Here is a 27,735-nt window from a genome sequence, read left to right as displayed (position 1 = left end):
CACCAGTGTCTATACAGTTCATTGAGAACTCCAAGCCGCAATCGATGATGGTACTTGTAGTTTATTCAGTCACAGGAAACTGAATAAATGATGCGGACATGTTGGCAGAGCCCCGCATGGCTGCGCTGTTTTCAAATAGTGACAGAGGGTGCAAGGAGAAGATACCCTGTTCACTGTCAAAATGGAGGGATTAGGAGGCTGTGGGGACTGAAGTACAGAAACATGTTACATATTACACCATAATATGTAACAAAAAACCTAAACCTATCCTTTAATGCATTCTCTGCATTAAAGTAAAACACTTTCCAATACACTTCACTTGTTGCTGTCTTTACTATTTAAAATAACTTTATTCAAGTAGAGTGGAATTGGCTTAAACTGGCTTTAACAAACCTGAGAACTCAGATGCAAAGATCTCACCAATGTAGTGCACAAACGATGAGCAAAATATTAGGTTTCGCCAGCATCTGCCAAAAGCTAAAAAAAAAACTATTTTCAGTGCATTGATGACCCTCTAATATCATAGGACACCCTGAAGAGTAAGAGTTTAGGTGTACTGTTTTAATCAGGCTAATTATAGGTTTTTAGTGGAGACACTGGTGGTGGTGCAGTTGCTCATGGCGCCCTTGACACTGGTTTGGTGCTTGTGCATCAGACTAAAAATTCAGGCATCCCTGGGATATAATGATGATGATTCCCCCCTACTAATGCATTCTTGTATAACTAGGTCTTGTAAATGTACTGTCACGAGCAGCTATCTGTGGGAGAGAATATGAATTTCCTAGGGAGTACTGGAAACATTTCTATTGCGTGTTCATAATAGGACTCCATGTAATTTCTTTGTATATCTTTGCATGCTGTGGATTATGTAAATAATTATTTGTGTTATATAGGTTATTCATGAAGCCCATAATGTACCTTTACACATCCTTCGAGCAATATATGAGATGGAAAAGAAGAGTACAGAAAAGAAGAGTACAGAATCATTCTTTGAAGACATTCAGAAAAGGTAAAGTATGAAAGTGTGCTACGGACAATTATAAAAACACCCTTTGGTCCAGTTATTAGGAAATTTAGTTACATTTAGATCAAAAGACTGATGGTATAGCCACTTGCAATATTTCATTATACTGCACTGTGAGCTAGTCAGACGTGGTTACATTGCACATTATTGATGGTCTAAAATATTTTCTTCCCCTGCGGATCTTATACACATGTTCTTGAAATGCCCTAAATTAGTCTGCTATTGGCATCTGGTAATCTACACCATTAATAGGACTTTCCAGACAAGTCTGAATAATGATCCTCTGACATGTGTACTAGGATATCTAGATGAGGAAACCATGTCACTGGAAGTTAAAATATCTATTACTAGATTATTGTTCTTGGCACATAAATGTGTGGCTTTACAATGGCTCTCTCCCCTTCCCCTTGCGTTTTTGAGAAATGACGTACACAAGTTAACTCCATCCTACTTAAAGAGCAACAAATCTTTTCCCAGTCATCTTCCAGGAAGGCTTAATGAGAGATAGGCTCCTCCCACCTAGCAAAGGAAACACAATCCACATTAGTTTAAATACAGGTGTTAGACAGAGTCCCTAAGTAGTTTGTGTTTCCTCGGCTAGACAGGATCACTTCAAGAAAAGCTTCATATTGTCAGGTCTCCATGCTAGGTGGCAGGAGCCTCCTGACCCTGGCCTCTCCTTAACTGGGGCAGTGTTCCTGGGGAGGGTTAGCTGGGGAACTCGGGCCCCTCTGGTACCTTTGGTATGGGGGTGTGGGGGGGATTGGGGGACCCCTTCTCCCCGTTTTTGTGCGTCCAATAGGGGGGAACCACAGTGGAGGCTTACCCGATCTGTGCATGTATCACAGAGTCTGCGTTTTCTCCCCATGGGCAGCGTGGGGCTGGTGTCTCCCTTCTTCCTTTCATGGTTGTCAGAGGACGTTCAGAGGCATGCTTTGCTCTCGTGGAGCTGGGAACCCAGAGGGTGCGTCATTTATGGGCAGTATCCTCTGGGCGGCACAGTGGAAGTGACGCGGTGGCCCTCTTGGTTGTGGGCTGCTGTTGTCCTGCACCCTCCCGGAATGGAAGAAAGGGGAGAAACACAGTGCTGTACCATAGGACCGGCATCCGAATCCACAGGATCCGGTTCGGGGCCTGCAGGGACGGACGAGCAGTGCTCAATCGGGCATTCCGGTGCACATTAGGAAGCGGCAATCCTGAGACTCCCTGCATTGCAATGGAGGTGGCTGCTGCAGAGAAGGAGGATCGGGGGACGTGCGCAGATCCTGGCCCTAAGTTAAGCGAATGATGTAGGCTCATCAGCGCTGTTACCTGACACTGGTGGAGGGGCACAATTGGTAGCCTGTTTGTTATGTGCACCTAATAGTTTGCAAGGTGCAGGGGTCACTGGTGGTCTTCCTCTCTCCCTGTTTTTTTGTTGTTGCACCTGATTATTTCTTTACCGCTCGGTGTTCGCTTGTGCCTTTCAGGACAAGAGCCGCAAAGAAAAATAGGGAGCAGTTCAGGGGGTTGTCCCTAAAAAAAAAAATGAAAAAAGAAATTTTGGCTCATGCAAACAAAAATTGTCATCCGCCTTGAAAAAAGTGCTTGGCCAAGACTGCATTGATGCATTACCTAAAAAAGAAACAAGCCCTCTGTTTAGAAAGTTGTTGGATACCATAAATACAGTGATGGTTAAAACCTTTAAGTCTTTTAGATCTTCTCTGCAAGAACAAGTACCCTCAGACATGTGTCTGCCCAGCACTTCATATGCTAGCGCAGCACCGCAGGCCCACACGTCAGCTTCAGTCATAGAAGAACAGGGGGTGATAGAATAGCTTGAAGACAACTGCAGTGAAGATTCTAGCACTGAAGAAGATGAAACAGACGATTTACTGAAAACGGAGTTAGAAGAAAAAGCCAAAGTTTATTGGTACATGATCAATTCTATGCAGGTTTACAATCAAAGCAGGCAAGAACGTACTGCAGGAAAGGAGAGAACCAAAAAGATGATCTTTCCAGGAAGATGCCATAGATAGAAAGGCTGAAGGTTATATAAAGAAGACATGGAATGCAGGAGCTGCTAACTTTCAGCCGGCCATTGTGTCCACATGTGTAGCCAGAACACTTGATCTCTGGTTGAAGCAGTTGAAAATCCTCCTGAAACAAGACACCCCTAAAGAGGAGATTTTAAATTCGCTCGTCATTCTCAACAAAGCTGTTGCTTATATTGCGGACGCTTCTACAGAGGCCATCAGGTTTTCGGCTAAATGTACAGCCCTCATAAACGAAGCCAAATGGACGATTTGGCTCAAAGCTTGGGCAGGGGATGCCTCTTCTAAAGTAAAATTATGCTCATTACCAATCCACGGTGGCCTAATATTCGGTGAAGACTTAGATTCGGTTTTGGAGAGATCTTCAGACAAAAAAAGGTTTTACAATGCTAAAGAAACAGTCCAAAAAGCCTTTTTCATCCTTTCAGAAAGGACAGTCAAAAGGACACAGGCATAAAAGGCCAAAATAGACCCTGGCAACAGAGGAGAGGCAAGGGCAGAGGGGGATTTCTGTTTAATCCCTCCCAAACCAAATACAAAAGCCGATGACACCCCTTGCAGGGTAGAAGGGAGACTTGGGGGCTTTCCTACCCTCTTGGCAAAGGGTTACAACAAACGCGTTCATCTTGGATCTAATCGACAACGGATACAGGTTAAAATGCCATCATATACCCCCAAGTCGTTTTTTTGGTGACTCCACTACCGAAGGACTCAGACATGGCAATTGCCATGACAAAATGAATAAAAAATAAATATAAAGTTTGTGGCTGCACTAGAAAATGAGAAATGAACATGTGTATAGAAAAAAAACTATACATTAATATGCATAGATAAGAAATTCATACAAAGCTAAATCAACAATAATATTTGTGAGATGTAGATAAACCCCCAAGGTTATAACTGAACAAATACTGTGAACAGAAAAAGTCTCTAATCAAAGAGTCTCTCAAATAAATAATATACCGTATATGGTGATGTCTTCAAATCTGGAAGTGATAAAACAGCACCATGTGATCCGGATACAAAAAGAAAGGGGTGGCCCCTTACCAAAATCCACTTCCAATAAAGTGACCAAAAATCCCAATCTCAGTAATAGCCAGACATATCAGGTGTCACCCAGTGACGGCGGTTACTTCTTACCAGATTTAAAAGGAGGGTAAGCTTTCAACCGTAAGTCTGGTGCAAAGATTCCCAAATGCTGATGACACACAGGCTTGGTTCCAATGCATGGACAATATGTATCTATTCCATTTATATGGATCTGTGCCATCTGACAAAGGCGAGGCTAAGCTGACGACGTAACCATCACCATACATGTTGAGGAGTGCAGCCATCTCTACTAATAGGAAAGAATATCACACTATTGGCACTTTTATTTCCTATTTTGGGAGCTATACATCTGGCAGGCACAGCCATTCATACATGTGAGATAGGGCTGGGCGATAAAACGATACCGATATGTATCGCGATAGTCACGTGATCGATAGCAATAAAAAAATTGAACGATAAAACCGAACTCCCCAGTAACGGACCACCGCCGCGCCTGGATGTGACGTCAGCTGCGGGCGGTGCGTCTGTACAGGGGCTGCGGCGCGCTGTGATAGGTACAGAGAACTCCCCGGCCTGGATGTGACGTCAGTCAGCTGCCGGGAGAGGAAGCGGGCGGTGCGTCTGTACAGGCCAGGGGCTGTGATAGGATAGGTACTATCCTATCACAGCCCCTGGCCTTTACAGACGCACCGCCCGTTTCCTCTCCCGGCAGCTGGCGTCACATCCAGGCCGGGGAGTTCTCTGTACCTATCACAGCGTGCTGCAGCCCCTGTACAGACGCACCGCCCGCAGCTGACGTCGCATCCAGGCGCGGCGGTGGTCCGTTACTGGGGAGTTCGGCCCTAGTCTAAACCCCCCCCCCCCTCTCTGTCCATCAGCCGCCGGCCGGCCGCAGTTTTGAATCTCATCATTTAAATGGGAGAACGCTTCTGCGCTCTTCTGGGATTTTAAAAAGGTCAGAATTAGGAAGGAGGAAAAAAATGTCTTCTGTATAGCAAGCGGCAACCTCGGATGAAAGAACCATATAGGTTATCTATAATTGTTACGCGGGGGCTGGCTGCACAAGCGGAAAAAGGCGAAAAAAACAATTGTACACAAAACGAGTTTAAAAAAAAAAATAGTACTTTCAATTTAAACTAAAAAAGGTGGCCGGTTACTGGGGAGTTCTGTTCTCTGTACCTATCACAGCGCAGCCCCTGTACAGCCCGCAGCTGACGTCGCATCCAGCCGCGGCGGTGGTCCTGGTCCGTCAGAGTGTCAGACACACATATACAGCGCTTCTCGTCCTCAGTCCTCCCTCCACACAGTGAGCTCTCCTCCCTCCCCGCCCAGCCCTAGTTGCTAGGTTACCAAAAGAGGAAGGTTAAGTTTAAAATAAAAATGTTTAAATGTAACATTTTTCTCCTGGTCCTTATTTTAAATGGGTAATAAAAAATATCAATAATTATCGATATCGACCGATATGAAACACTGATATCGTGATACAGTTTTCAGCCATATCGCCCAGCCCTAATGTGAGACACATATACCACCGTGAATGGAATAGATCCATATTGTCCATACATTGGAGCCAAGCCTGTGTGTCGTATGCATTTGGGAATCTTTGCACCAGACTTAGTTAAAAGCTTACCCTCCTTTAAAACTGGTAAGAAGTATCCACTATCACTGGGTGATATGTCTGGCTATCACTGAGATTTTTGGTCACTTTATTGGAAGTGGATTTTGGTAAAGGGCCACTCCTTTCTTTTTGTATCCGGATCACGTGGTGCTGTTTTATCACGTCAAGATTTGAAAACGTCACCATTATTTATTTGAGAGACTCTTTGAATAGAGACTTTCTGTTCACAGTATTTGTTCACAGTTATCACCTTGGTGGTTTATCTACATCTCACAAATATTATTGTTAATTTATCTTTGTATGAATTTCTTATCTATGCATTTTAATGTATAGTTTTTTGTAGAACGCACTATTTTTTTTCTCTACACCATTGCATGACAAATCTAGTTTTTGCATCAGGGAGTAATTTCCCCCATCCCCCGAGAACAAGGGAACGGGGGGGGGGGGGGTTTCTATTCCCATGTGTTCATTAGAAGGAAACCTTTGGGGAAATACAGGTTGATCCTGAATTTAAAGGAAGTCAATAAAATTTGGTTACAAAAAATTCAAGATGGACATGATCTCCAAGACGAGAGAGCTATTCAGAAAAGCTTTTATGGCAGTGAGCTACCTAAAAGATGCATACCTGCATATTCCGATCAGAGACTTCTCCAAACTCTTCCTCAGGTTTGCAGTGAAAGGACCAGGCCAGACCATCTCTCTTTTCAATTCAATTCCCTCCGGTTCGGGTTGGCATCTTCACGAAGGTCCTGGCAGAAGCCTTACAGGGGTTGAGGACCACAGGTTTCCAGATAAGAGATAATACCCTACCTGGACAATCTGCTTGTATTTACAGAGTCCTCCACACAGCTGGAGCAAAACCTAATCGACACAATAAACCATCTGCAATCGCCGTGGTGGATTGTAAACTCAGAAAAGTCAAATATGCGACCATCGCAGAAAGTTGTCTTCCTATTTTACATACTGGATTCGGTGGAAGCAAAAATTTACTTACCAGATGATATTGGATGCAAGTGCGAGGGGTTGTGGGGAGCCCACATGGAACACCTGGCTACACAGGGAAAGTGGGAGAGATCAGAGGCCGTCTACTTTTCCAATGTAAGGGAGCTAAAGGCAGTATGGAAAGCTCTTCTCTTCTTCGAACCCAACATAAAAGGAAGACATGTATTTGTTTTATCAGACAATGTGGCGGCAATATCCTACATAAACAAACATGGGGGTATGCGGGCTTCCTCCCTCATGGAGGTGGCAAAGCTGATCTTTATATGGGCAGAAGAAAACACCCTCTCTCTGGCAGCCGTTCACCTCAAAGGGGAGTTGAATTCACTAACTGACTTTTTAAGCAGAGAGAAAATTTGTCACTCGGAATGGAGCTTGAATCAGGAAGTTTTCGAGGCAATCTCAGAGATGTGGGGTCCACCTCTAAATAGACCTAAAATAAAGTAACATAACATGTAAAAGGAGGTTGCAGCGATCAAATAATGATTTAAAGTGACAATCCAAAATACTGATGTGAAAAAAGGGTGTGTATGACAATTCAGTCCGTAACAACATATAAAGCCCTTTAACCGCTTCCATACAAAGCAGTTAGACCCCCTACCTGCCCAGACCAATTTCCAGCTTTCAGCACTCTCACACTTTGAATGACAATTGCTCAGTCATGCTACACTGTAACCAAACAAAATTTTTATCATTTTTTTCACACAAATAGAGCTTTCTTTTGGTGGTATTTGATCACAACTGGGTTTTTTTTGTGTGATATAAGCAAAAAAAGAGCAAAAATTTTGCAAAAAAAAAAAAAACATTTTTTTTTAGTTTCTATTCTAAAATTTTGCAAAAAATTAATTTTTCTTCATACATTTGGGCCAAAATTTATACTGCTACATATCTCTGGTAAAATTAACCCAAATTAGTGTATATTATTTAGTCTGTGTGAAAGTTATTGAGTCTAGAAGCTATGGTACCAATTACTGAAAATTGATCACACCAGATGTACTGATGGCCTATCTCCTTTCTTGAGGCCCTGAAATGTCAGGACAGTACAAATACCCCCCAAATGACCCCTTTTTGTAAAGTAGACAGTCCAAGGTATTTAGTAAGAGGCATGGTGAGTTTTTTGAAGTTATAATTTTTTCCCACAATTCTTGGGAAAATGAAGAAAAAAATATTTTTTTCTTTTTTTTCCCAAAACGTTGTCAATTTATAAACTATTTCTAACACATAGCATGTACACAGCAAAAATGACACCCCAAAATTTATTCTGCTACTCCTTCTGAGTATGGTGATACCACATGTGTGAGCCTTTTACACAGCCTGGCCACAAAAAGAGCCTCCACATCCAAGTAGCACCATCAGGCGTTTTAGGAGCATAAATACACATAAAATTTTCTTACTACCTATCACACTTTTCAAGGCCCTAGAGCACCAATACAATGGAAAAGTCCACAAAATGACCCCATTTTGGAAAGCAAACACTCCAACGAATATTCTATGAGGCATTATGGGTCCTTTGAACATGTCATTTTTTTTTCCACAAGTTTTTGGAAAATGTGGGAAAAAAATAAAAACTTTTTTTTTTTACACAAAGTTGTCAATTTATAGGATATTCCTAACACATAGCATGTACATAGCAAAAATGACACCCCAAAATACATTCTGCCACTCCTCCTGAGTATGGCAATATCACATGTGTGAGACTTTTTCACAGCCTAGCCATATAGAGGGGCCCAACATCCAAGGAGCATCATCATGCATCCTAGCCACTTGCCTAGGCCTATTTTTGACATTTGGTGTTTACAAGCTAAAATCAGTTGTTTTTGCTAGAAAACTACTTAGAACCCCAAAACATTATATATTTTTTTTTTTGCAGAGACCCTAGAGAATAAAATGGAGATTATTGCAATATTTTTTATCACACCGTATTTGCGCAGCGGTCTTCCAAATGCAATTTCTCTGTCGCTCATTGACAGACGTAGTCCTCGTTGATTCAACACACTCGGGTTATGCTGCCCTCTACAGGAGTAGGACTAGACAGGAAAGAAAACGTTCTGGCCACACCCTAGGGGCAGTCCCAGAGGGTATATCCTCTCACTTCCTGCTCTAGCAAATCAGTTTTTTTCTGTCTAGTTAGGAGTAAGGACCTAGATACCTTGCTGGGATCTTCGGTCCTGGCAGGATTTTTTTCTTAGAAAAGATTTTTAAGACAGCTTTTTTTCTCCAGTTTTCCTGTGAGATCTTCAAGCAAGAAAGCTGAACTGGGCGACGGGCTGGATGTTGAGATCCAGTGGTCACCCCAGTTCAGCCTACGAGCGCGTGCAGGCCATAGCTCCGCGCTGGGTCGGCCGCGACATAGTCCCACTGGACGGGGACTGACCCTGCGAGTTAAACGTCTCGCCGAAACGCCTAAGAACATGAGTCACGGCGTCCGTACTGGTCGACAGCCCTCCCACCTCGGTGGAGAGGGGTACTGTCAGGAGTTGGCGCCCGCCTGGTTCCGGTATGGTGAGTAGTATGTTCCCCCTTTCCCCCTGACGGGTCTTGTGGTGAACGCGGGCCCCTCGCTGTAATGGTAAGGATGGGTCTTCCCTCTATCCTATAACATGTCACAGATCCCCCTGTTTGAGTGTGATTTTTGTGAACAAAAAGCCAGGAGGCTTGGTTTGGGAGCTGACAATCTAATTGCAAAGATGTTAAAATGATGAAGTCAGTGGCAGTACTAGAACTTTACTGTGATAGTATAAAGTATACTATAAGTATAAATAATATAAGTACTATAGTATAAAATTTTTGGGAAAAAATTCACTTTTTTGAATTAAAAAATAAGAAACCAGTAAAGTTAGCCCAATTGTTTTCCATAATGGGAAAGATAATGTTACGCCGAGTAAATAGATACCCAACATGTCATGCTTCAAAATTGCGCACGCTCACAGAATGGTGACAAACTTTGGTACTTAAAAATTCCCATAGGCGACATTTTTAAAAATTTCTACAGGTTGCTATCTTAGAGTTACAGAGGAGGTCTAGGGCTCAAATTATTGCTCTTGCTCGAACGATCGCGACGATACCTCACATGTGTAGTTTGAACACTATTTACATATGTGGGCGGGGTTTCCGTATGCGTTCGCTTCTGCGCGCGAGCTCACGGGGACAGGGCGCTTTAATTTTTTTTTTTTTCTTTACTATTTATTTTTTTTATTATTTTTTATTTACACTTTTTTTAAAAAAAAAAAATTGATCATTTTTATTTCTATTACAAGAAATGTAAACATTACTTAGAAAAAGGCACGACAGGACCTCTTTTTTGTGAGATCTGGGGTCAAAAAGTCCTCAGATCTCACACTAAAAGATAGAAAAAATAAAAAAAATTAAATAAAATGAAAAAAAAAGGGACCTTTAAACTGGTTGCTAGGCAACGACGTTTGCCATAGCTCCGGTCCTCCAAGACCATAGAGTCGAGTGAGGGCAAGCTTGCCCTCACTCGACATCCTGTCTGTGAGGATCCGGGACCGGATCGTTTTCCCCGCTGCCGACGGGTCCGGTAAGCGGGGAAAAGGACCAGAATGCGGCGGGAGGGGGGGCACCTCTTCCGCCACCCTGGAAGGATGATCCCGCGGTGAATCCGCCGCTGGGACCACCCTTATCGGAAAGCCAACCATCCACCGTTTAAAAAAATACCAGGGTTATGGCAGCTATCTGCTGCCATAACACCGGTATTTAGGTTTAAACGGAGGACGTATATAAACCTTTTTGGACTTAGACATGGTGGCTGTATGAAGGGTGACAGGTACTCGGGTACTTTGCTGGGCAGGTGACAGGTACTCTGGTACTGATGAGCAGGTGACAGGTACTCGGGTACTCTTATGGGCAGGTGACAGGCAGGTGATAGGTACTGATGAGTAGTACTTATACTGATAGATGATACTGTACTGATGGGTACGGATGATCAGTACTGATACTGATAGGTACTGATGAGTACTGATGGGTACTGATGAGCAGGTGGCAAGTACTCGGGTACTTCAGGTGTCAGGTACTCTGATGAGCAGGTGGAAGGTACTCGGGTACTCTGATGGGTAGGTGACAGGTACTCGGGTACTCTGATGGGTAGGTGACAGGTACTCGGGTACTCCGACGACGGGTACTCGGGTACTCCGGTGACGGGTACTCAAAGTACCAGAGTACCTGTCATCAGAGTACCCGAGTACCTGTCATCAGAGTACCCGAGTACCTGTCATCAGAGTACCCGAGTACCTGTCATCAGAGTACCCGAGTACCTGTCATCAGAGTACCCGAGTACCCGTCACCAGCCCATCAGAGTACCCGTCACCAGCCCATCAGAGTACCCGTCACCAGCCCATCAGAGTACCTGTCACCAGCCCATCAGAGTACTCGAGTACCTGTCATCAGAGTACCTGATGGGCTGGTGACAGGTACTCGGGTACTTTTATGGGCTAGTGACAGGTGCTTTTTATTGGGGGGGCAATCAGTGTGTTTGGGGTGCACTGTACTTGGTAACTAGCTGTTACCACAATCTCCTTCTCACACAGGATCAGTGTGTGAGGAGGAGAACACGGTGACAGCTAGTTACCGTGTTCTCTGTTGACATTTGTGACCGGCTGTGATTGGACACAGCCGATCACGTGGTAAACAGGCAATTTCATTGGCTGTTTACCTTGATCGGGGTTGGGCTCAGTCCGAGGGACGAGCCTCACCCCCGATCGCCGCGCTGCGCACCTCGGGGGCGCACAGTAGCGGCGAGACCGAGCGGACGTCATATGACGGCTGCCCGGATCGAGAAAGGATTCCTGCCAACGTCATTTGACAATGGCGCGGTATGGAAGGGGTTATATAAATCCACAGATGTGTGCTGATATTCAGTGCCAATAAAATTAAAACAGACACTCCTCCACCAGTGATCCTTCACCAAGATAAGAATGCGCACTCACCAGAGCGATATGCTGCCTGGTTAGGACAGCAAATGCGTTGTTAATGAAGTATCAGGTCTTGAGTAAAGCCAGATATAAGGGGGTTCACACCAGAGGATAGCTCCTTCTTCTTCAATACTCCAACAGGACAGGTGCACAAATCAGGAGACACAGGAGAGAGAAAATCATCTCATGGTGTAGTATTTATTTAAAATAAAGCATAACAGGCAACTCTAAAAACTCTAAAAGCTGAATAAAACATCCAATATTGATCCATAAAATGCAGACGTCCGTGAAAGCACTTACATAAAGAGCCACCAGACTCATAGTAGTACTGGTTGCTATGGACCTCTGACATGCAGCACTGCTCTACGGCCGTTTCACGTTAATACGCTTCCTCAGGAGCCTCAGGAGTTGTTTTGTGGGCAAGGCAGTAACCCTAAGGTAAGATTTCAATAAAATTGATCTAAGGCAGTGCTTATTATGTTACACCAAGCGCACCAAAGTTTAGAGAAAAGTCCCTATTTTATTCCTTCTATACCCGGGACACAAAAAAGTTTCAGTTGCTTCTAAAGCTACCATCGCTAGATGGATGAAGGTTGCAATCATTGAGGCTTATGCAACTGCCGGGCTCCAAGCTCCCCAAAATCTTAGAGTTCATTCCACCAGGGTCCTGGCTACATCCTGGGCTTAAAGGACAGAAGCTACCCCAATCCAAATCTGCAAAGCAGCCACCTGGTCGAGTTTCCAGACATTTGTCAAGCATTTCCGTCTGGATCTCTTATCCTCCAACGACCAGGCTATTGGGAGAAAAGTGCTTCAGGCTGCAGTGTACTTCTTAGCAGGTATGGTTCCTATAATGTCACTCTCAATAAGCCGTCCTGGAAGATGACTGGGGAAAAACAAAGTTATTACCTGTTAACTTGATTTCCAGGAATCTTCCAGGACTGCGCTGCTTCTGGCCCTATTATACATATTGTAGTATGAGTGATGGACATGAAATTAGCTGTGCCTTCAGTTATTTGTTATTACTGAGGGACTCTGTCTCACACCTGTATTTAAACTAATGTGGATTGTGTTTCCTGTGCTAGGTGGGAGGATCTCTCATTAAGCCCTCCTGGAAGATTCCTGGAAATTAAGTTCACTGGTAATAACTTAGTTTTCAACAACAGTACCCCACACAAATTTATAAAGCTTTGGGACCCATGGCTGCTGGTCCCGGGCCTGACTGTTCTAGCCTTAGTGTCACTGCAAATACTTCATTGTTACTATCAATAAGTCACATCACCACTCATTTTTCAGAGATGTGTGTATACTTTGTAAACTAACCAGGTAGCATAGTTTGATGGTTTTTGTAGCTGTGCACTTTAAAAGGGCATGCTCTCCTTGAGTTGCACTCTCAATTTACCTCAGCTTAGGCAGTGGTATCTCTGTGAATACTTTTGTGGTGTTTTTTAATGTAGAGATCCTCTTCTCACGAGGTGTGTGCGTGCGTGCGCACAGTAGCATCCCATATATTTATCTGACAACCAGCTTTATATGTGTTTTAGATACCTCTCGTTATTATATGTCTTTGTAAGTATATGTTCCAACTCAGGATGCTGCTTTTTGTTATATTAGTGGAATATATGGTTGCTGCCTTTTTTTGTGTTTTTAGTTTTGTTTTTTCTTTTCTTGTTTTTGAAAACCTAAAAAACCCTTATTAAAAAAAAAAAGATTTGATATATACACTATATTGTCAAAAGTTTTGGGACATCTGCCTTTACATGCACATAAACTTTAATGGCATCCCGGTCTTAGTCCATAGGGTTCCATGTTAAGTTGGCCCACCCTTTGCAGCTATAACTGCTTCTGCTTTAACTCTTCTGGGAAGGCTGTCCACAAGGTTTAGAAGTGTATCTATGGGTGGGAATGCTTGAACATTCTTCCAGCGCAATTGTGAGGTCAGGCACTGATGTTGGACGAGAAGGCCTGGCTCACAGTCTCTGCTCTAATTCATTCTCAAGGTGTTCTGTCGTGGTGCGGTCAGGACTTTGTGCAGGCCAGTCAAGTTTCTCCACCCAAAACTCGCTCATCCATGTCTTTATTGACTTTGCTTTGTGCACTGATGCGCAGTTTTGTTGGAACAGGAAGGTGCCGTCCCTAAGCTGTTCCCGCAAAGTTGGGAGCATGAACTTGTCCATAATGTCTTGGTATGCTGATGCTTTAAAGAGGAAGTAAACTATGATAAGGCTTACCTATAGGTACTGTAAATATCTCCTAAACATGCACCGTTTAGGAAATATTTACCTTACATGCAGCCAGTGACGTCACTGGCGCATGCGCTCTGAAGAAACGGCCGCTGGTGCCGTTCCTTCAAAGCCCCGTGCCGTGACCGTCAGCCGTGACCGTCACCGCGGCTCCGGCCAATCAGATGGCCGAATGCTGCGATCTTGGAAGACGGGCGACTGGACATGTCGCCCGTCATAGAGGTAAGTGGGCGGCACGGCGGGGGCTCGTTCTAAGGTAAGTATTTCATAATGAGCTAGTATGCGATGCATACTAGCTTATTATGTGTTTCTCTTTCAGCTTGTAAAAAAAAAAAAATGTAACTGAGTTTACAACCTCTTTAACCACTTGCCGACCGCCGCACGACTATCTACGTCGGCGGTCAGCCCCTCACAGGCAAACTAACGTAGGGCTACGTTGCTTGCTTGTGAGGGTCTAGGGAGCGAGCGTGCGCCCCCGGGGGCGCGCTCCCGCTCCCGCGTGGTCACGGACCCCCCCGCGCGTGTGACCAGCAGACCCGATGTCCGCCGGTCACTCGGCGATCGGCGGGGGAGAGGGAGAATGTCAGGCAGCTTGTGTAAACAAACTGCCTGTCATTCTCCTCGCTGCAAAGACACTGATAAAACGGATCTGGTATGTAGATGCGTTGATCAGTGTCCTTACAGCTAGAGCCACAGCCAATCACAGTAGAAACCACGCCCCTAGGGACACACACAGCCCCTCCCTTCCAAATAAAGTTAACCCCTTCACTACCAGTGTATTTTTACAGTAACAGTGCATATGTATAGCACTGATTACTGTAGAAATGTCACTGGTAACCCCAAAAGTGTCAAAAATGTCAGTCAAGGGTCCGATCTGTCCGCCGCAATGTCGTAGTACCGCAAAAAAAATCGCAGATCGCCGCCATTACGCGTTAAAAAAAAAAAACAACAAAAATGACAAAAATCTTTCCCTTTGTTAGTAAACGCGATAACTTTTGCGCAAACCAATCAAAATACGCTTTTTGCGATTTTTTTTTACCAAACATAGGTAGCATAAAACAAATTGGCCGAAAATTTTTAAAAATTTTGATTTTTACATTTTTTTTTGGGGGAATTTCATATAAAAAAATGTGAAAAATATTGCTATTTTTGCAAAATTGACGCTCTTTTTTTGTTTATAGCGTGTGATCAAAAAATCGCACAGGTGATCAAATACCACCAAAAGAAAGCTCTGTTTGTGGGAAAAAAAGGACGTCAAATTCGTTTAGGTACAGCGTCGCACGACCGCGCAATTGTGCGTTAAATTCACGCAGTGCCGAATCGCAAAATACCCCCTGGTCGGAATGGGGGTAAAATCTTCCGGGGCTTAAGTGGTTAAGAATTCTCTTCACTGGAACTAAGGGGCCAAGCCTAACTCCTGAAAAACAGCCCCACACCATAATCTCCCCTCCTCCAAAATGATTTGGACCAATGCACAAAGCAAGGTCCATAAAGACATGGATGAGCGAGTTTAGGGTGGAGCAACTTGACTGGCCTGACCTCAACAGAGTGGAGACTGCGAGCCAGGCTTCTCGTCCAACATCAGTGCCTGACCTCACATATGCGCTTCTGGAAAAATGGACAAACATTCCCATAGATACATTCCTAAACCTTGTGGACAGCCTTCCCAGAAGAGTTAAAGGTGTTATAGCTGCAAAGGGTGGGCCAACTCAATATTGAACCCTACGGACAAATGCTGGCCATACACTAGCTGAAAAATCGTTTGAAAATCTGTCATTTGGACCATTCGTTCCTTTTTCGTCCTGTTAATGGGCACAAATAGAAAATCGGTTAAGAAACTGTTTGAAAAATTCTGCAGAACGAGCGATAAATTGAAAGGTTAATGTGTTTCTAGCCCAAACTGTTTGCACTAGGCATATGTGACAAAACAAATGAAAAACTCATTCGTTTACGTCTATTGAACAATTTATTGATCAAAATTTGATCATTGCCTGATGGCAAAATCGTTTACTGTCACGGCCGAGTGTTTGCTATTTGAAAACGAGTTTGAACAATTTTTCGTGTAGTGTATGGCCAGCATAAGACTGAGATGCCATTAAAGTTCATGTACGTGTAAAGGCAGGCGTTGCAATACTTTTGACAATATAGTGATATATATATGTATATATCACACAGTACATAGATTTTATATACTGTGCTGAAAATATATAACATGTGGCTGCTCCATGGGGACCAAGATGTATCTTGTTTGTTAATTTCCATATTGGCATAATTTTTCAGATTTTCTATGAACTGAAGAATTTTATGATTGTTTTTCATTTCTATCCCTAAAGATTTGATGGAAACACTGGTATTATTGATGAAAAAGTTAAGAAGATGGCACAGAAATGGCAGCCACTGAAGCCTGTAAAATCAGAGGAACGGCTTATAAGTGTGACAGACACCGACATGATTATTCCACCTTGCCTGGTTAGTTTTTACTGAGTTTTTCTTTACTTTCTTTACATAAGAATAGTATTGGATTCAGCCTTATTTGAATAGTGTCAACCTAAAAAGGAATTCAGTGCATGAGCACCAACACCCACAAAATGATTCCATTATGGAAAGCAAACAAGGTATTTTCTGAAAGTTTTTAGAAAATGCAGGAAAGAAAAATGAAAATGCATTTTTTGCACAAAATTGAAAATTAAGCTTTTTCATATTCACATCATGGCCATATGTAGAATTACAGCCCAAAAAACAGCCTAGTCATATAGATGGGCCCAAAATCCAAGGAGCACCTTCAGGCATTCTGGGGATATAAATGATGCATCTGGTGTGGTGATCAGGGACAATATGACTGATGTAACGGTGATCAGGGACACATTAACTGGAGTGGTGGTGGTAAGGGACACTCTAACTAGTGTGGCCTGGATCAGGAACACTAACTGGTGTGGCAGTTATCAGGGACAATATGACTGGTGGTTGCAGTGATTAGGAACAATATGACTGGCGGTGATAAGGGACAATATGACTGGTGGTGACGGTGATTAGGGACACAGTGACTGGTGTGGTTGTGATCAGGGACACAGTGACTGGCATAGCAGGGATCAGGGACACAGTAACTGGTGTGGCAGTTATCAGGGACACAGTAAGTGATGTGGCGATGATTGGGAACACACAGTAACTGATTTGGCGGTGATCAGGGACACACGATAACTGGTGTGGCAGCGATCGGGGGCACACAATAACTTGTGTGCCTGGTGTGGTGGTAATTAGGGAAACGGTAACTGGTGTGGTGGTGATCAGGGACACAGTAACTTTTTTTTTTCTTTTACATACGGTCACCAGAGCAGTGCAGTGTGGCCATAGTGACACCTATACTTGACAGTTTTATTGGATGGTAGAATTGGATCAGGTTTTTTTTTTAACTGACAGTGGTGCTCCTAATGGTTAGCTTTTTTTAATTTATGTAAAAAAAACTTTACCCCAAGAGGGAAAAAAAACTGTTTGCAGTAATTGCTTATAAAGTGTTAGCTGGAGCTCAGCTTCAATTTGTTAGTCAAGTCCATGTAAATCTGCTATAGCATCTAACACTACCCTCTCCTGACAATGTTGCTGTCCAGAGGTGTCTGCGTTTCTACTTCATCCAGAATACAGTCCCCCTAAGACAGGAACTTTGCTACTGATGGGATCACCAGGTGAAATAAATGAAAATAACCAAAAAAAAAGAAACAAAACAAATACCACTTTAAAAATGCACAATATATTTTATTTATAACTATACATGAATGGGGTTCTTTGTGTAATTCCCGATAAACAAGACACCAACTCTCCCCCCTGTACCTTTCTGTTTTTTTTTTTTTTTTTTAATTCCAAACATGCAAAAGTTCCCGCACAAATAGCAGCCTTGCAGCCACTAATTTTTTATGACTATGGCAGTGTTAAGACATGAGAAATGGAAACTTTGTGCAGAGGTTTATGAACTAAATTTTCATTAATAATATGCTATTTTTAGTGCAAAAAAACACCTTATGGAGTTTTTTTTGTTATAGATTTAATAGCCTAATTGTATTACTATCACAGGGGGAATGTCAAGTTCCTTATTTGATAGTTTATAGAGAGTGACATGCACTCTTTATTTGAGACATCATGGGTCTGTCAGTCCCTGTTCTAGTTTCAGAGCTATGAAATCCCAGCGGCCATACCTGAAAAAGCAGATGTGCTCACAACTCAGAGCTTTAGAGTTTAGTTCAGAGAAGATCTCCCTCTCTCCATTCTGAATGCCTCTGTACTGTACTGGGTTCGCAGAGGTAATGCAAAGAATGACAGAGAGGTTGCAGGTTGTGCAGGCATTTTTGCCAGGTGGCTGTCATACACGACCTTTCTCACCATTTGGCAGAGAGTCCTTACAAAGAAGGTTGTTTTTTTTTTGGCCTTGTAGTTCGGGATTTATTTTTTTAAACACAAGCCGCAGGGCTGATAGTTGTAGTATTGGAGATATGGCTTGAGGGTAGGGGTATTGACTGGCAACGACCAACACCTTTTTACTTATATTTTGCTTGTTTTGGCTGTAAAGTGCCATGGAAAATTAAGACTGCTATGCATGTCAGGGAAGGCGACAAGCTGACCAAACTTAATATCAGTTGAAGGTAGCATTTTTTGCTTAAATTCAACAGGCAAAAGCAATAGTGTTATTAAGTTGAGAATCATTTTTGCAACAGTGAGTATAAATACCTGTATAATTATTAATAGATCTAGAGGTAAATGTTTCTCTCTAAAGGTAATATATAGTGTTTTTGTGTATAATTTATTAAAATGCCTGTAAACCCTAACAGTGACTTTTCTCTGTTGCTCATTGACAGACGCAGGATTCATATCTTGATATCCGTAGGGTATTGCTGCCCCCTACAGGACACTAGGCAGAAAAAAAGTTCTGGCTACACCTATGGGTAGTCCCAGGGGGTATACCCTCTCTCTCCCTGCTATAGGATGTTAGATTTTTTTTCTGCCTAGTCAGGAGTAAGGACCTAAGTTCCTTGCTGGGATCTCTGGTCCTGGCAAGCTTTTTTAGATATTTTTTTAGCTAGCTTTTTTTCTTCGGATTGTTCCTGTGAGATCTACAAGCAATTATGCCGGATCTGCGCGACGGGCTGGATGTTGAGATCCAGTGGTCACTCCAGCCGGCCTACGAGCGCATGCAGGCCCTAGCTCCGCGCTGGGTCGGCCGCGACATAGTCCCACTGGACGGGAACTGGCCCGCGGGCTAAATATCCCGCCTGGTCGCAGCGTATCTTTTGGCCGACATCCCCCCACTGCAGGGGCGAGGGGTTTTGTCAGGAGTGGCGCCCGCACTGTTCCGGTATGGTGAGTAAATTTACCCCCCCCCCCCCTCTTTTCATCATGTCAGGCTCTGGGGTGGACGCGGGCCCCTCCCTGGGACGGTCGGACCCCCATTTCTCTGGGCTCCCCTCTGTTCCTCTGTGCACCCCCCACCTGTGGTGCCCCTCTTACCCCCTATACCCCCCCCCCCCCGCGGGGCCGCCATTTTCTTGTAGCCTCCTCGTGTTGTACAGAGCGGCGGCCATCTTGGTACACCCAGCTCGATTTTTTCCTCAGAGCTGGGCTTCAGTGGGAGTTCCTGGAGGCGTGTGATGGGGTGGAGCTCGTCCCTAGACCCGGGAACATTGCTCTACAGGCCTTTCTTTTGGTAAAGATAGCGCTGCTGAGCAGACATCTGGGACTTCTGGTGCTCTCTCTGCGGGGGTCTCTAGGAACGCTGCCTGGCCACTGGGGGGCGCTGTAGCGCTGGGAGACATTTTTCTATAAAAAAATATATTTTTTTTTTCAGTTTTGTCAAAGTTTGCTGATGGGTTCCTCTGGTTTACCATGGACCCTGCTGCACATGTGTCCCCACCTGATCCCCTCGAGGTGGCCACAAGGCCCTCCGGTTCCCAGCTCACCATTGATGCACTTTCGGCAGTCCTGGAGTCCTTTGTGTCCCGGGTGGAGGTGGCCTTTCAGGGGCGGGGGGCTAAAAAAGGACCTCCGCCTACCCCTGTCTCGTCTGATGCCTCAGATTCTGAATCTGAGCCAGTCGCTGCTGACGCAGGTCTCCCCTCTGGGGCTGCTGTCTCGCGCCCCATCTCCTCTGATAGTGAGGATGACCTTTCTGCCTCCGCTGTCGCGCAAAACAAGGCGCTGGTGGACGCGCTGATTGTGTCTGTTCGGGAGACCCTGAAGCTGGAGGATGCGGCTGCGACTGATAAGCAGGTTGCCTTTGGCACTTGCAAGCCCTCCAGGGTGACAAAGGTTTTTCCTTTTCCCGCATGCTTTGTCGATATCATTAAGAAAGAGTGGGATCGTCCGAAACGCCCCCCTGGGATTCCTAAGCGGATTGCTAGGCGCTACCCATTTGAAGTCCCTCCTTAAGAAATGGACGGTGCCGCCATCAGTGGATCCGCCAGTCTCCAGGCTAAATAAGGCTACTGTGATCCCGGTGGAGGATTCCCCGTCCTTTAGGGATCCGGTTGATCGTCGGTGGATCAGGCTTCTAAAAAAGCCTTGACTGATCTCCCTTTTCAGGGGGATCGCCTGTTTGGTGCTTCCTTGGATGATATTATCAAAGGTCTCACTGGAGACAAGAGCACCTTTCTCCCACAGGCTGCCAAGGGTAAGGAACCTCGTCGCAGACGGGGACCCTCCTTTTCAGCCCACAAGAAGTTTTTTCGTTCCTCCGGGGCGGGCGACAAAGCAAAGCCCTTCAAGGCCCCCTCGGGGGGTTCCAAGCGACCCTGGTCTGGTAAGCAGAAATCCAGTTCCTCCAGGCCTGAGGACAAGTCCGCTTCGGCCTGAAGGTGCGCCCCCACCCATGTCAGGGGTGGGGGGATGTCTTTGCTGGTTCCCGGATCCGTGGCTCTCCAGGATTCAAGACAAATGGGTTCACAAGGTCGTACGGTCGGGATACAAGATCGAGTTTCGGTCAGTTCCACCGGTAAGGTTCTTTCCTTCTAATGTGCGACTGTTCCCAGATCGGCTAAGGGCTCTGTTTGGGGCAGTACAGGACTTGGTACAATAGGGAGTAATAGTTCCGGTTCCCTGTGGGGAAAGTTTTCGAGGCTTTTACTCAAATCTGTTCACGGTACTCAGGAAGGAGGGCAAGGTGCATCCAATTCTGGACTTAAAGGAGCTCAATTGTTTTGTCCGGGTACAAAAATTCAAGATGGAGTCCATTCGCACGGTGGTGGCTTCCCTGCATCAGGGGGACTTTCTGGCCTCCATAGACATCAAGGATGCCTACCTTCACATTCCAGTTTACGCAGGACACCAACTTTTTCTGCGCTTTGCGGTGGGAGAGGACCATTATCAGTTTGTGGCATTACCCTTTGGTCTCGCCTCTGCTCCCCGAGTCTTCACAAAGGTTTTGGCTCCGGCTCTGGCCCTGTTGCGGCAACTGGACATATCGGCCCTGGGCTACCTGGACGACCTACTCCTCCGTGTCTCCCCAGGCTCTGTTGTCAAATTTGGAGGTCGCCATGACCTCTTTGGAAGAGTTGGGATGGCTTGTGAACCTGCAGAAGTCATCCCTGGTTCCCTCCAGGAGACTGGACTATCTGGGCCTGACTTTGGATGTGTCCTTGGCCAAGGTGTTTTTTCCTGCGGAAAAACTCCAGAAAATACAATCAGCGATTCAGCTGTTGCTGTCTGCCAAATGGTCGTCCCTTCGGACCTGCATGAGGGTTCTGGGACTGATGGTGGCGTCTTTCGAGGCAGTACCTTTTGCTCAGTTTCATACGAGGACCCTCCAAAGGGAGATCCTTCTCAAATTGTCCAGGGAATCCTGATTCTCTGGACAATCAGATCCGGCTGAGCAAGCGGACCAGGGAGTCCCTGATTTGGTGGCTTCGGTCGCAGATGCTCAGTCAGGGGGGAAGTCATTTCTTCCGATCTATTGGACGATTGTCACCACGGATGCCAGTCTATCCGGGTGGGGAGGGGTTCTCGGCAGGTTTTCTGCTCAGGGACCCTGGTCCCTGGAAGAATCCAGGTTGCTGATAAATGTATTGGAACTGAGATCGATCAGGCTTTGCCTGGTTCACTGGACCGAGCGTCTTTGGGGCTGTCCAGTGCGGATTCAGTCGGATAATGCCACGGCTGTGGCTTATGTCAATCACCAGGGGGGCACCAAGAGTGTCCTGGCGGCCGTGGAAGGGGCCGGCATCCTTCGTTGGGTGGAACGTTTTGTTCCCGCTCTCTCTGCTGTTCACATTCCAGGCGTGGAAAATTGTCAGGCGGATTTTCTCAGCTGTCAGACCTTGGATCAAGGGGAATGGTCTCTTCATCCAGAGGTGTTTCACCAGTTGTGCCTTCGTTGGAGCACCTCGGATGTGGATCTGTTGGCTCAACAGGAAGGTGCAGTGGTTTGTAGCCCGTTCCCAAGATCCTCTGGCGGACCCCACAGACGCGCTGGTTGCCCCGTGGGGGCAGTATCACCTGCTGTATGCCTTTCCTTCTCTCAAGTTGCTGCCGAGACTTCTTCGCAGGATAGAGGTGGAAGGAATTCCGGTCGTTCTAGTGGCTCCGGACTGGCCTCGTCGAGCCTGGTATGCCGACTTAGTCAGGCTGGTCGCAGACGCTCCTTGGAGGCTCCCTCTCAAGGGCTGATCTTCCATCCTGCTTTACGGTCGCTGGCTTTGACGGCTTGGTTGTTGAGAGCCAGGTGCTGAAGGACAGGGGATTGTCTGCTTCAGTTATTCCTACTCTGCTTAAAGCGAGGAAAGCGACTTCTAGAAAGATCTATCATCGCACATGGAAGTCTTATATTGCGTGGTGTGAGTCCCTCGGTGTTCCTCCATGCTCTTACTCGGTGGCTCGGGTCTTGGCCTTTCTTCAACGGGGGGTTGAGCAGAAGCTGGCCTAGAGCACTATCAAGGGTCAGGTTTTGGCCTTGGCGATTTTCTTCCAGAGGCCACTGGCCACTCATTCCCTGGTGCGGAATTTCATCCAGGGGGTGCGGCATCTGGTTCCTCCAGTGCGCTCGCCCTTACCGCCCTGGGACCTTAATTTAGTGCTGTCGGTTCTCCAGAAACCTCCTTTTGAAAATATTAGGGAGATTCCCCTGTTTACCTTATCCCAGAAGGTGACCTTTTTGGTGGCTATTACTTCTGCACGCAGGGTGTCGAAATTGGCTGCGTTGTCCTGTCGTTCCCCCCCCTATCTGGTGGTTCATAGGGATAAAGTGGTTCTTCGTCCGGATCTGTCCTTCCTTCCTAAGGTGGTTTCCGGTTTTCACTCGAATGAGGATATGGTGTTACCTTCCTTGTGTCCTAAACCCAGTCATCCTCGGGAATTTGTACTGCACACCTTGGATGTGGTTCGGGCAATCAGAGTGTACTTGGCTACTACTGACTCCTTTCGTAAGTCAGATTCGCTTTTTGTGATCACGGATGGCCCTAGAAAAGGGTTACCTGCGTCTGCCACGACTATCTCCAGGTGGATTAGGCAGACGGTGGTGCAGGCTTATTCTATTAGGGGTCAGGTTCCTCCATTCCCTGTTAAAGCGCACTCTACTCGGGCACTTAGTGCTTCCTGGGCTTTCTGCCATCAGGCTTCAGGTTTGCAAGGCGGCTACCTGGTCGTCTGTTCATAACTTTACAAAGTTTTATAAGGTTGATGTACTGGCATCGGCGGATGCCTCTTTTGGCCGCAAGGTTTTGCTGGCTGCTGTTTGAGGGGACCCTTGGTCTACCTCGGGGGGGTTCTGTTTTTTCAGGTGGGTCTCATCTTCTTGTTTCAATGAGTCTTCTGTTCTTTCCGGTTGGCTTTGTTTTTGGCCTCATGGAATGTTTTCTTCTGCTATACCACCCCTCATTTATGGCACTGCTTTGGGACGCCCTTACAGATATCAAGATATGAATCCTGCGTCTGTCAATGAACGACAGAGAAAACTGGATTTTTGACTTACCGTAAAATCCTTTTCTCTTAAGCTCATTGACAGACGCAGTACCCGCCCCTCTATGTTTGAGTTGGGTTGATATGATTTCTCTGACACTGCTTTGTTACAAAACTGACATCCTATAGCAGGGGGAGAGAGGGTATACCCCCTGGGACTGCCCATAGGTGTAGCCAGAATTTTTTTTCTGCCTAGTGTCTTACTCCTGTAGGAGGCAGCAATACCCTACGGATATCAAGATATGAATCCTACGTCTGTCAATGAGCTTAAGAGAAAAAAGGATTTTACGGTAAGTCAAAAATCCAGTTTTTCTTATTTGGTTCCTATTGGTCTATTAAAGTTTTTATTGAAAGAATTTTGTTTATCTTTGTGTAAAAAGAAATACCTGTTGATTTTGCCAAAAATTGTGTGAGCTGATATCTTTCTGTGCTCTCTGCCTGTGACCGAGTAAGGGGGGGGGGGGGGGTTATAACCCCTGTTGATTTATTTTTTGCTATATGGGGAGGGGAAGGAGAGCTTTCCCTTCCTGTGCCATAGCCAAGACAGGAAGTGAGAGGAAATCTCTGCACATTAAGGGAATTCCTTGGGGACCCCCAAGCCATCAGAACTAGTGTCCCCTTTGGAAGATTTTATCTCCTACTTTTCTGAGGACTATCCAAACTTTGGGAATTTCATTTTCTTTCACTTTCAATGGTTATGGTAAACAGGACAAATAGGGAGGGTGAATCTCCCTAACTGGGGTGCAGACAGCAATAAAAACTGACAGGTGTTCTAATCCATCTCTGCTCGATCCAAAACTAAATAAAAGGTTTTGCCTTTAGTTATACTCTAAAATACAGTGAGAGGACTTTATCAAAATTGGAGAAACCAGAGTCTGGAACAGTTGTGCATGGCAACTAACGAGCTTCTATCTTTTATTTTCTAAGCTTACTTGAGCAAGCTAAAGATAGAAGCTGATTGGTTGCCATGCAAATTGTTACAGAACTAACAATGAATGAACAGAGGACACACCAGCCTTGTGCATTATCTTCAATATAAAAAGCTTTATTGAATAAAAAAAAAAATGATACTCACAAACATATGCTTAGCAAAGGCAGTTTGAATCAAAGTAACTGCAACATCCAAGGTATCACATAACAGATGTAACCTCCACAGAATGACTGACGCGTTTTGAGGTCTCGCCTCTTCTTCAGAGCCAACTAAGCTGTGTCTCAACCTTTTACTTATAAAGTCAGAAATGTGATAACGCAAGTGTGTGGTCACATGTTTAACCCACCCTAATGGGCGTATGCTCCAATGGTGCCAAGCAACCCACCTCCTCGGCCTAGTCCGTGTGCATAAACACAGTAATGACATTATAATAAAAATGTGATAGAAACGACAAATGACACGGACAATCTTACCCCCAGATGTTTTAGAAAGAATAAGGGGTGTTCCTACAGGGGATATACCTGCCCCCCTCTCCCCAGTTGTAAATAGAAGTGGGGCCAGTTATTCGATGACATAATAGACCATCCATGGTTAGTGTCCAGCCAGGCGTGGGGAAAGTTCCCGATGGCTCCACCTGCCCCCTTTTGGGGTAAAACGATTAAGCCTCACATAGTGTCCACACGTTGGCTGCTGGGTGGGTGGCTGAAACACACGCTGCAGCCACGTCCTGCATTTCATTGATGCCACATACGCCCGCGTCACATCCGGCCTCCCGGCAACGCCACTTTCGCCCTTATCCTCGTTGGGGCTGCCGCTGCCCAATGCGTTCCACACTGGGACGCACACTGGGGGCACCGAGCCTGATCTTCCTATAAGCGCATTCCTGCAACGCAGCTCGGCCACGCTCAGGGCGCAACTCCTACAGGCCACAGACTAACCATCAGTCCCCTATAAGGGGAAAAATAACTAATATGTAAATGAAGAGATTCATAAAGACCTGATCGGGGGCGCCCTGATGAACTGGCCAAAGACAATGTGCCTGACCCACTATGTGAATTAACACCACGATCCTCCAAATGAAGGAGTTTATCCGGTAGCATCTTGTAAAGGCATACTTCTTGACATACAGTGCCTTGCGAAAGTATTCGTCCCCCTTGAACTTTGTGACCTTTTGCCACATTTCAGGCTTCAAACATAAAGATATAAAACTATTTTTTTGTGAAGAATCAACAAGTGGCACACAATCATGGAGTGGAACGAAATTTATTGGATATTTCAAACTTTTTTAACAAATAAAAAACTGAAAAATTGGGCGTGCAAAATTATTCAGCCCCCTTAAGTTAATACTTTGTAGCGCCACCTTTTGCTGCGATTAAAGCTGTAAGTCGCTTGGGGTATGTCTCTATCAGTTTTGCACATCGAGAGACTGAAATTTTTGCCCATTCCTCCTTGCAAAACAGCTTGAGCTCAGTGAGGTTGGATGGAAAGCGTTTGTGAACAGCAGTTTCCAGTTCTTTCCACAGATTCTCAATTGGATTCAGGTCTGGACTTTGACTTGGCCATTCTAACACCTGGATATGTTTATTTGTGAACCATTCCATTGTAGATTTTGCTTTATGTTTTGAATCATTGTCTTGTTGGAAGACAAATCTCCTTCCCAGTCTCCGGTCTTTTGCAGACTCCATCAGGTTTTCTTCCAGAATGGTCCTGTATTTGGCTCCATCCATCTTCCCATCAATTTTAACCATCTTCTCTGTCCCTGCTGAAGAAAAGCAGGCCCAAACCATGATGCTGCCACTACCATGTTTGACAGTGGGGATGGTGTGTTCAGGGTGATGAGCTGTGTTGCTTTTACGCCAAATATAACGTTTTGCATTGTTGCCAAAAAGTTCGATTTTGGTTTCATCTGACCAGAGCACCTTCTTCCACATGTTTGGTGTGTCTCCCAGGTGGCTTGTGGCAAACTTTAAATGACACTTTTTAAGGATATCTTTAAGAAATGGCTTTCTTCTTGCCACTCTTCCATAAAGGCCAGATTTGTGCAGTATACGACTGATTGTTGTCCTGTGGACAGAGTCTCCCACCTCAGCTGTAGATCTCTGCAGTTCATCCAGAGTGATCATGGGCCTCTTGGCTGCATCTCTGATCAGTCTTCTCCTTGTATGAGCTAAAAGTTTAGAGGGACTGCCAGGTCTTCGTAGATTTGCAGTGGTCTGATACTCCCATTTCAGTATTATCGCTTGCACAGTGCTCCTTGGGATGTTTAAAGCTTGGGAAATCTTTTTGTATCCAAATCCGGCTTTAAACTTCTCCACAACAGTATCTCGGATCTGCCTGGTGTGTTCCTTGTTCTTCCTGATGCTCTCTGCGCTTTAAATGGACCTCTGAGACTATCACAGTGCAGGTGCATTTATACGGAGACTTGATTACACACAGATGGATTCTATTTATCATCATTAGTGATTTAGGTCAACATTGGATCATTCAGAGATCCTCACTGAACTTCTGGAGAGAGTTTGCTGCACTGAAAGTAAAGGGGCTGAATAATTTTGCACGTCCAATTTTTCAGTTTTTTATTTAACAAAGTTTGAAATATCCAATAAATTTCGTTCTACTTCATGATTTTGTCCCACTTGTTGTTGATTCTTCACAAAAAAAATTACAGTTTTATATCTTTATGCTTGAAGCCTGAAATGTGGCAAAAGGTCGCAAAGTTCAAGGGGGCGAATACTTTCGCAAGGCACTGTACCTAAATGCTTGTTTCCACATATTCCTATATTTATTCATATATATATATATATATATATATAATATGCGCATACAGTGTATACACAGAAGGGAACAATAAATGATGATGCACCAGAATGAAAATCAAGGTTTAAAAAAAAAAAAAAAAACTTACATATTTAAACCGAGATCAAAAATACCACCGTTACCCAAATTGTGGGGACCACACTACATATAAAAATTAAAAACCGG

General features: G+C 44.9%; 1 protein-coding gene across 1 annotated transcript in view; it reads left to right on the top strand.

Moving 5' to 3' along the window:
• ZZEF1 (zinc finger ZZ-type and EF-hand domain containing 1) overlaps positions 1-27,735 on the top strand; it is a 499,621-nt gene that overhangs the window by 405,380 nt on the left and 66,506 nt on the right. Inside the window, exons 47-48 of the mRNA XM_082244777.1 lie at positions 894-1,009; positions 16,229-16,364. Coding sequence (XP_082100903.1) covers positions 894-1,009; positions 16,229-16,364 — 252 coding nt within the window. The remainder of the gene's footprint in view (positions 1-893; positions 1,010-16,228; positions 16,365-27,735) is intronic.

Source organism: Pelophylax lessonae, assembly GCF_965119305.1.
Source record: "Pelophylax lessonae genome assembly, chromosome: 2".
NCBI classification, from domain to species: Eukaryota; Metazoa; Chordata; class Amphibia; order Anura; family Ranidae; genus Pelophylax; species Pelophylax lessonae.
The sequence above is the reverse complement of the archived record's forward strand: the minus strand, read 5'-3'. Positions and strand labels throughout refer to the sequence as shown.